Genomic DNA, 10,783 nt, shown 5'->3' with positions numbered 1-10,783 from the left:
TATTTGTGATCACTAAGATGATTTATGTACGCAAGTCATTAAAGTATTTTAAAAGGATCTTTAGCAAGGTGAGCATTAGATAAAGAAATTAATTCAGTGCTGAGACTATAAATAGAATGCTGTAATCATAAAAATAATAGAAATCAGCTCTTTCATATCAACATAAACTGCTTTCAGAAAATATCAGACAGCTTCTTTAATTACATTTTGATTGTGTTTTTTATTTATACCATATTCCTCTGGTGGGTAAGCTTGTAATTGCAGACAGCTCCACTTTATGTATTTAAATTAAGGTCAAATGGACCCAAACTCCCAGGATTTTTTTCTTTTGTTCAGTAACTAAACAAAACTAACTAAATAAATAAAATAAATCTGGTTTCTAAAAAAACATTAAAACTCTTAGATGGACTAGAAACTGCCATATTTCAGCATACTGAGTAAAGGAAAAGATAAAAGATTGTTTATATGCCAGACACTGTGCTAAATGTTTTGCAAAAATTATCAAATTCTATCATCAAAACAACCTTATGAAAAAATGTTTTCAGTGTCTTGATGCTGCTAATATGAGACATTCCCACATAAAGGCATCCCAAACAATAATGTCCTTTATTAGCTCTGCCATGTGGGTTGTCTGGAGTAAGAGCTAGCTTCAGTTTGGGGTAGTTCCAATGGCGAACAGCATCACCAAGGCTGTCGCTGTTTTCATTCCCTCTTCTCTGAGCCCCACATTATCAGCATGCTGCTGAGGCAGCCCTTCTACTAGTATACAGGATAGCATAGGTCACAACTCCTAGTGCTCCATGCTCCATTTGTTCAGAAAGATATGTATCCTTTGTGCCAACATTGCAATGATTCTATTTAGATTGGTTTGAATTACAAGTTCACTTCTGACACCGTCCTTTGGACCAGAAGTATGAATTGTAATAATTAGTTAAGATAAGAAATATTCACTATCCTGGCCCAGGTGACTCAGTGGTTGAGCATCAACCTATGAACCAGGAGGTCACGCTTCAATTCCTGTTCAGGACACATGCTCAGGTGTCAGGCTCAATCCCCAGTAGGGGGCATGCAGGAGGTAGCCAATCAAATAGTCTCATCATTTATGTTTCTCTTCCTCTCTGAAAAATAGAAAAATTTAAAAAAGAAGTGGAACTTACCTTTACCTTGGAGAAGAGCTAGCCTTTACCATCAGCTTTGATCAACAGAACATGTCACAAGTGACATTCTAGAAATCCAGGCTTTAAGATGATAAGCAGATGATGGGCAGCTTCCCCTCTCTGCCTTAATGAATCTAGAAGCTGCAGTATAAGAAGCCCAAGCCACACAGGGAGGCTGCATGGAAAACTAACTTGCTGATTGTCATTCTCACCTGAGTCTTGTCAACATCCATGACCAAATGCCAACCATGTTTGTGAGGTATCTTGAACATTGCAGGCCAATTTGAGGTTGGCATGATGGTCTGACATTGCGTGGCCATTTGACCTTGGATAGCCAGCTAGTATTGCATGGAGCAACAAAACTATAGAGATTAGCCAAATCATCTCACAGACTAGGAGAGAGAAGACACATTTCTGTTGTTTTAACTCCCTATGTTTTATTATCTATAATAATAAAAGTGTAATATGCAAATTGACCTAACGGCCGAACAGCAGAACAACCATCCAGATGACCATGCTATGACACCCACTGGCACCAGGCCAGCCAAAGCAGGTGCAATGCGATTGATTGGGGGCCCTGCCATCACCCCATAATTGCCCTGCAGAGGGAGGCCCAGTCCACTGGCCAGTGGGGTGATCAATTGGGGGGCTCCATGATCACCACAAAGAGGGAGGTCCAGGCCACCGGCCAGCAGGTGCAATGGGTGGGTGGGGCCTCCCTCGGTGGGGTCGATCCATAGCAGAACTCTGACCGGGTGGACGGGGCCTACCTCTTTGGGGCAATCAATACTGGTGCTCCCAGACTGTGAGAGGGTGCAGGCCAAGCTGAGGGACCACCCCTCCAAGTGCATGAATTTCATGCACTGGGCTTCTAGTGGTTTATAATACAGCAACAGAAGAGCAAGACAGTTGATATCTATGATACAGTTCTTATACAGGGATTTGTAATCCCTGTTCATTATACCATTGGTATAAACTTCAGGAATATTTGGCTTAGTATTTGGACTCTATTTATTTTTTCCTAGCTATACTTTTCTACTTCCTTCCATGTTAATACACAGCCTAGTTTGGTCTGCCTTGTCTAGTGTCAGAAATAGTGTATTAAGCCTATAGAAAATTAGCAGTCTCTCCAAACTGCACAAAGTTCAGAACTTAAAGGAGAAATGCATTCATACTATTGTATTTATAGCTATTTATGTCTTTTTTAGTAACCGGACAGATTCATGCAAAGCTGCATTCAAAGAAAGCTCTCTCTTTGCCAAAATTCACTTGGTAAAGTCACCCACAGCTCTTGCTTATAACAGTTGTGGGTTAGGGTGTGTGTGTGTGTGTGTGTGTGTGTGTGTGTGTGTGTGTGTATGTATTAGCATGCGCATGCAAAATTGGTTTCTCTCTGATTAAAAATCTCCTGATTTCTGAGATTAAGAGATGAGATTCTGAAGCAAGAATCATTTATAGGCACTTTTCTGAAACATAAAAATGAATTTTTCTGAAAAAAATTTTTGACTGTTAAGTTTTATATACTACTTCTATAAACTTTCCCTTGCTTGCACAGTTACTAGCTATTTTCTGGAATTTTGTTTATTATAATGTCATAGCTATTTTGCAAAGACTATTCTTGCATAGAGCATATTCTTAAACTTTTTTGACTAAGTGAATTAATGTCAGGCAGTCAGAGGTTATGTGATTTTACTTTTTACATCTCTACTATCTATTTCTAGGAGTTTTTTTTTTTTATTATAATGTCATATCTCTTTTTCTAACCTATACAATAAAGAACTAAATTAGGATATGAGACATTAGTTATAATGCTCTGAAGCCATTAGCAGTGGTTGATGGTATTTGCCATTCTTAGTATTCCATGTATTTTTAACATAATGTATAATCTATAGTGTACCATAAAAATACAAACCTCAAATCATATTTATTCCGTAAGCTTGCTTCTTTAAAAGCATTAACAAGTAATTTTTAAAGAAATGTACTACAGCCCAGATGAATAAAAATGAGTATATGTTGTTTCTTACACAGACTAATTTTTCAATAGATATATGATAATATGCTCTCTCATACAATATTCATTGCTTCTTAAGGCAGAACATGGTTTTAGAGTCTTATTAATTAAGGACCTCTAGTCCTATTTAAATCAGATTTACTGATAAAAATAATAGGTTACCATATTATAAAAAGGCACATGGCAAATAACAGGAATCCCAAAACCTAGAGCAGTGATGGCAAACCTATGACACGCATGTCAGAGGTGACATGCGGACTCATTTTTTTGGTTGATTTTTCTTTGTTAAATGGCATTTAAGTATATAAAATAAATTTCAAAAATATAAATCGTTGTTTTACTATGGTTGCAAATATCAAAAAATTTCTATATGTGACACGGCACCAGAGTTAAGTTAGAGTTTTTCAAAATGCTGACACGCAGAGCTCAAAAGGTTTGCCATCACTGACCTAGAGTGTTCTATTTGTCATTGAATTTGGCCTTTGATCCTCTCCTACAACATGGCATTTAAGGAAGCACCAAAAGCTCAACACTCAAAATGAGAGAGAGAGAGAGAGAGAGAGAGAGAGAGGTGGATGGATGTGAGAGAGAAACATTGATCAGTTGCCTTCCATATGTGCCCTGACTGGGGACTGAACCTACAACCCAGTTATGTGCCCTGACTGGGAATCAAACTGGCAACCTATTTATGCTCAGGACAGTGCTCAGCCACTGTAGCTCAACTTAAAGAGTTTTATATTTTTTACATATGTAATGGATCTTTATCCCGTCACCTGAGAAGCTCTGTTACATTTTTGAAAATCAGCATATTAACAAAAATGGTACATTTTCATTGAGTTGTCTGATCTAATAAGCATTAAACATTTGTGGTCTCATTTCCCTGCAAGCTGGAGCTTTTGGGACTAACATACTGCTAATGTGAAGAAATGACTTTATTCTGCTGACTACTAATTAATGTTTATAATTATATCCTCTCCCAAGCATATTCAAAATCAGATGTGAGAAATAGTGGCCAAGAAGTAAGAAACATCTTTATCTGTACAATTGCCTTACCATCTAGGAAAGACTTCAACTAAAGATTCACTTTGGGATATCCCATTGGCTTAGTAATCAATGTTCTCAAACTAAGAAGAATTTAAAAGGAAAGAATGTTAATTTGAATTGTTAAGTACATTGTGTTTCAGTGATATATTGAAAAGTTCTGATGAGAAGTAATTATTACCTCTATATATAAAAAGCCAACAACTGTAATGACGATAACGACCTATCGACCAGTTGCTATGAGGTGCATTGACCACCTCTGGGTCCCTCCCCCAAGCCCATAGGCTTTCATCACTGGATGGCCAATGGGGAACTACAGAGAACCGGGGAGGTGGCGGCAGTGGGGTGGGATTTGGGCAGGGGTGGGCAAACTTTTTGACTCGAGGGCCACAATGGGTTCTTAAACTGGACCGGAGGGCCGGAACAAAAGCATGGATGGAGTGTTTGTGTGAACTAATATAAATTCAAAGTAGACATCATTACATAAAAGGGTACGGTCTTTTTTTTTTTTAGTTTTATTTATTTCAAACGGTCCGGATCCGGCCCGCGGGCCGTAGTTTGCCCACCGCTGGATTGGGGACTAGCAAGCAGGCAGGAGAAGACCCTGATTGCAGGCTAGACCTAGGGACCCTACCCATGTACGATTTCATGCGCTGGGCCTCTAGTATCCTTTACAATAAAGAAGTAATATGCAAATTGACCTTCACACTGTAATGCCACCACAAGATGGTGTTGCGCACAGCGGGGGCAGGACAGCAGGGGTGGGGCCAGCGGCTGCTCTGTGCGGCTTCTGCCAGGGTTCCTGCGGCCCTGTGGGGGTCCTGGCGGCTGCTCTTCACAGCCTGTAGGTGGGGCATTGGGGCAGCACTCCAGGACTCAGGGCTGTCCCCGAAGCATGCCAGCCCCATGGGGCCGGACTCCAGGACTTGGGGTGGTCTCATGGTGCTGGCGGCGGGGAGGAGTAGGAGAAGGGGTCCCGGGTCTCGTGCAATTTCTCGTGACAGGTCACTAATTTTAAATAAAACTACATGAAAGCAATTTCTTATATCCTCACAATAACTTCATGGAGGTGATTTCTTTGAATTACAGTTTTATAAACAAATAAAAGGAGACTTGGATGATATAAGTAATTTATCTAATATTTCTACCTAAGGTAAGCCAAGCTAGAAGTCAAAGTACATTTTTATGGAAATGTCTTTGCACACTTTATTTAGCAAACTTTTTTTCATATATTTTTTTTCTACTTTTTAAATGTTTCTGGGGCTGCTACAATAAATTGCCACCAAGTAGGTGGCTTGACACAACATTAATGTACTTATATTCTTTTAAATTCAACTGCAGTGAAAGAACAATGCCGGAAGCCAGTCCATCCTTGCTGCTTGACACAGTCGCTGCAGGATAGAAACATCTGCACAGCATATGTTTCAAGGGACCTGGCGTATATAGCATACTGTTCTTAATATGTTTGCTCCCCTTAGCGCTGTATGTTTTAACCAAGGTCACCTCTCTGAGAAAGGTTGTTTCCCCAGGTAGGGATTTTTCCCTGAAGTTAGGGAGGGGATGAAACTCCTTAACTAAGTGCCAGGCGGGTAGTTAATCACTTTAACTACAAACAATCATGCTTAAGCTACATAATCTTTACTCCCTGGAATGGAGATAAGAAACGCCCTAACCTTTGGAATAGAAATTGACAGGATTAAAATCAAATGGTATAAATATGGATGTAACAAGACAATAAACAGCAGAATCTCTCTGGAGATCCTGGCTGGAGATCCTGGCTAGGCTGCTGATCAACTGAACACTGTCTCCGTGTCCTTCCTTCTTCGCCGACTCCGTCTACGCCTTTGGGAACCCCTGGACCTGCTGGGGTTGGACCCCGGCAGAATAAGTCACTGAATATGTGCTAATACTGCATAAAGTGTGATTACTATCCAGTACTAACTCCTTTAATTCTTCCTCAGCCACTTGTTAGCTCAGATCCCTAGGTTCCCTTTCCAAGGCCTTGTCATTAATTTAGCAATTATTCATTAATTATAAACCATGTGCACAGAGACTCTAAGGTGTTGTGAGGCTGCAAAAATGGGCAAGATAAAGCATTTCTATAATTATTATAATTTAGATAGAGGAGAGATATGCAGAAATAATTATAACATAGAGAATACCAAATATCCTAAGAAACGGACAGAAAATAATAGTAGCACAATTCAGAAAGTGAGAGATAATTTCCTAATCTTAGAAAATAGAATGAGGAAAGTTTTATGAGGATTTTGGCTTTTTAACAGGGGTTGGGATGACAAAATTGATTAGATTCAGACATGTAAAGAGTATGGGTGAAGGGATTTCCATTTTCTGTGAGGGAAGCACAGAAACAAAAGAAGAAATAAAAATAGGAAATTATGTAGGAGAAGCATGAATAGATTTGTTAGAGGACAGGAATTCTGGCATGAATCTGATAAAAATAACTCAGGGCAAATTTGAATAATTTTTCTATTAATATTAAGGATTCAGTGATGGGTTCAGAAAAGTAAATTAACATTGGAAAGGGATTTTAGGAAGTCCAGTGTTTCTATGATATCCATCAGCTTACTATATACTAAGTTTTTCTTTCTGCCTTTTGTAGTATTGTTTAATGTGTCCCACTTGGCATCATATTGTTTATATGATGTACACAGTCGTTGCCTCAGAGGAATACAAAATAATTAACAACTGAACCCAACAAATATCAATGTACTTTCAGTGGAATTGTCCCTAAAAAGCATTATCAAATATGTTTAGCCAAGTTTTGGTAAATAGAGTTGCTATTGGCATTGGGGATGCGGAAGTTTTCAGTGTGTGGGACTGCAGAAGATTTGGCATCTATGGCTTGGAGAACTATATATACCCTTAGCTATCTCCCTTCACCAGTCATTGTGACACCCCCAAGTCCCCACATTTACTTTTGGATGCCTCAGGTGGAGGTGAGTGGCCTGAGGCAGAACATCCTTTGTTTGAGAACCACAGGCTCTAGCATACAGTGATTACACATAAAGTTTGTAAGTAAAGTGTCTAATACACGTCTCAGAGTGCATTCCTTATTATTTCCATCATAGGGAGCACCGCAGGGAAGGAATTCTGTTTTGAATCAATGGGGAAACACACATCTCATGTATCTATTTTGGGTTTTAATGATGAGCCTTAGCAAAGTCCAGGCCCTTGGTAATCATGCCTCAAAGGATGTTTCTTAACATCACATAATCCTTCATTTCTGAACGTTTTTAATACAGAACTTTCTCTTTTTTTGTCTAGTATCTAAGTACATTGGTATCAATTTTTAAAAGTGATGATGAAATGCATGAGGGGGTTTGCTGACTTTCATCTCAGGAAGGGAGAAAGCAGCTCTGAGCGTTCTGAGGACATTCTGTTGTCACTGGGGTCCCATGCAGTGTGTGCCTCTCTAGTCAACATTGCTGCTCTTTTTTTTTTCTTTTTACCCCATGGTTTATCTCCACAGATGCCAGTTTATGTGATCCTCAGTTCCTTCCTAATCATTCTCAACCCTGGTTCTTGAAGAACACTGAGGAAATGTGAAATGTCATGCCCATTCTTCATTTGAACCATGCCTACCTTCTTGGTGACTTAGTTTAACTATAGAACTCTACTTCCTATTTTACCATGGAATTTTGGGAATTCTACCCACTCATGCTACTCGATTTTCTCACCTTAGTATTCTTTTTTGCCCATACAGTGGGGCCTTGACTTACGAGTTTAATTCGTTCCATGATGGAGCTTGTAACTCAAATTACTCGTATGTCAAATCAAGAAGTGAACGGGTGAGACACGTGATGCTGGGCTGATGTTGTGGCGTTCACTGTGACGTTCACTGCACCAACTAGCAGTGGGGCATCTGAAGCTGGCTCGTAACGCGAATTTTAGCTCACAACTCAAAGCAAAAAATCGGCCAAGTGACGGCTCATATCTTGAAAAACTCTTTAGTTGGGACACTCGTAAGTCAAGGCCCCACTGTATTGTGTTCACTGAATGGGGCTTCAATAGCTTCAAGACATGGAGTTCTGGTGGCATTTTTTTCTTCCTTGCATGTCTTAATTGCTACAATTATATACACATGTAATTCTCTCTCTCATATATGAAACATGTATCAAACATTTGGAAACAAATGATGTTTATACAACATGTGGCTGTATTATTCCAATGGCTGATATTTTGCTAATCATCCCTCTCTAGTCAGCACTGACATTGGCAGCAAATAACTATGTGGATGACACACTCACATATTAGTCAGATGAAGGTGTGATTGCTGTTTCACCTGCCAAGGGACAAAATCATATTTAAGAGTAAAACTGTAGTTCTCTCTCAGGACCCAAAAGAAAGGAACACCTTTACAAAATATTAAGAGGAGCAGAGACGGTGAGAGGAGGGGATATAATTTAAACACCTACAATGTGTAATGAGTAGCGTAAGAAAATGCAAATGTCTTTCATTCATTTCTCAAACACCCTGAGAGGCACTTCAATCATTCTCATCAACATTGTCCCTCCACTTTAAATGTTAGGAAATTCAGGCAGAATAAAGGTAAGTCACTTTCCCAAGGACACATGATGCATTACCAACACCAATTCACTTTGCTAACGCAAAGCCCTGGCTCAATTCACGCCCTCACATTTTCTCTCTCTGAGGGGCCACTGACGGTCTCAGCCAGCTAGTCTATTTATCTGACGAATCATTGCAACACATTCTTCAAATAGAGCAGTATTAATTTACATTCTTTCTGTACACGTATCTGTGATAGGCCACATCTTCTACTTAGTCCTATGTATATTTAAGATCAAGGCCAGGTAGAACTTGGATTTGGAGTCTCATGAGAAATGCAGATTTAAGTCGAGTCTCTCTCTCTCATAAACTGTATGTCGCTGGGCTCTTTACTAGATGTCTCTGAATATGTTTCGTTGTATATGTACAGAATGATAGAATGATGATTCCTATCTAAAAGAAAGGTTCTTTGGAAGAAAAGAAGTAATAACACGTAGATCTTCCAAACTCAATCCCTACACTCGCTTGGCATGCAATTTATTGTAACTCCTTTCTTATACCTTTGAGTTCAGTTACATCTCTGTGCAAACAGGAAACTCAAGGTGATACAAATAAGAAGGCAGGATGAGAGTATGTTGATGGATTTCTTTGAGGGCAAATTAAAGCATTCAGTGACGGGGGATCTATCACCTAGAAATAGTACGGGCTACTTTTTAGGACATTCCATTAAAACCAAAATGCTGACTTTTCTTGTTAACATTGGCATTCTCGGTGCCAGAGCAGGAAACGCGCCCCGGCTGCCTGCGGGCTGGCCATGGCCAGGCAGCAGTCCCTGGCGCAGGGCATCACCCTGCGCGGGAGCGCCGACATCGTGGCCGAGTTCTTCTGGTTCGGCATCAACAGCATTCTGTATCAGCGTGGCATATACCGGGCTGAGTCCTTCACTCGGGTGCAGAAATACGGACTCCCCTTGCTTGTCACCGCTGATCCCGAGCTGGTGAAATACCTGCACACGGTGGTGGGACAGCTGAAAGACTGGCTGTGCATGTGCTCGGTGCAGAAGCTGGTGGTGGTCATCTCGAATCTGGAAAACGGGGAGGTCCTGGAGAGGTGGCAGTTCAACGTTGAGTGCGACAAGACGGCCAGGGATGACGGTGCGCCCCGCGAGAAGTGTCTGCAAGCCATCCAAGCCGAGATCCGCTCGGTGATCAGACAGATCACGGCCACCGTGACCTTCCTGCCGCTGCTGGAGGTTTCCTGCTCCTTTGACCTGCTGATCTATACAGACAAAGACTTGGTTGTGCCTGAAAAGTGGGAAGAGTGCGGACCACAGTTCATTGCCAACTCTGAGCAGGTCCGCCTGCGCTCCTTCACGACGACCATCCACAAAGTGGACAGCGCAGTGGCCTACAAGTCCCCGGTCAGTGACTGAAGGTGCGCCCGGGGATGCAGTGGAATCCCATGTGTGTTTCCTGAGATCAACTCAACTGCAGTTTCTGTTTGGTGGCATTGACTGATTTTTTAGGCGGGGAAAACTTAACATCGTGCTTTCCTGAACTGTGCACATTGTTCCATTTTTTGGTGCCTGTTTGTTTGACTTTGCATCGGGTTGGGTACTTGGTTGCACTCTTCAAAGGGAAGCAGCAGATCACCTCAGCCCTGTGATGGCAATTCCTTTGAAGGTGGTACCTGGAGACAGAAAACGTGTGCTATGAAGCCAAATGCCTTCCTGCATCAGCACTTTTGGTCAAGTAGCTTGACTCGGAGTCTAGGTGAATATGAAACAGCAAAAGAAGTCTGGATATTCAGAATCTTTGTGTATTTCTAAAATAACTGATAAACAATGCTAACAGTATTCCTAAAAGGACTTTTTGCCATTTACTTCATTTGTATAATTGCCATATTGAAAAAAAATAATTATTTGACTTTAATGTATATAACTTACAAAGCTGTTGCTATTTCTCCTGTTTAAATTCTGCTGATGCTGAACGCTTAATGTCTTTTTTTGTGTTTTATAAAATCAAGCTTTAAATGACAATGATAAATC

At 40.6% G+C, this 10,783-nt stretch overlaps 1 protein-coding gene across 1 annotated transcript; it reads left to right on the top strand.

The window, feature by feature from the left end:
- The first annotated feature begins 9,550 nt into the window (after nt 1-9,550).
- Nucleotides 9,551-10,168, top strand: LOC118664031 (mitotic spindle assembly checkpoint protein MAD2A-like). The gene has a single exon (XM_036323935.1). It carries the CDS (start codon nt 9,551-9,553, stop codon nt 10,166-10,168), a length of 618 nt encoding a protein of 205 aa, XP_036179828.1.
- The last annotated feature ends 615 nt before the right edge of the window (nt 10,169-10,783 follow it).

Source organism: Myotis myotis, unplaced genomic scaffold, assembly GCF_014108235.1.
Source record: "Myotis myotis isolate mMyoMyo1 unplaced genomic scaffold, mMyoMyo1.p scaffold_m19_p_10, whole genome shotgun sequence".
Lineage (NCBI taxonomy): Eukaryota > Metazoa > Chordata > Mammalia > Chiroptera > Vespertilionidae > Myotis > Myotis myotis.
Note: the sequence above shows the minus strand (reverse complement) of the source record. Positions and strands in the feature narration are given on the sequence as shown.

Coding starts and splice junctions, on each gene's coding strand:
- LOC118664031 (XM_036323935.1), top strand. CDS start 9,551: ATGGCCAGGCAGCAGTCCCTGGCGCAGGGCATCACCCTGCGCGGGAGC.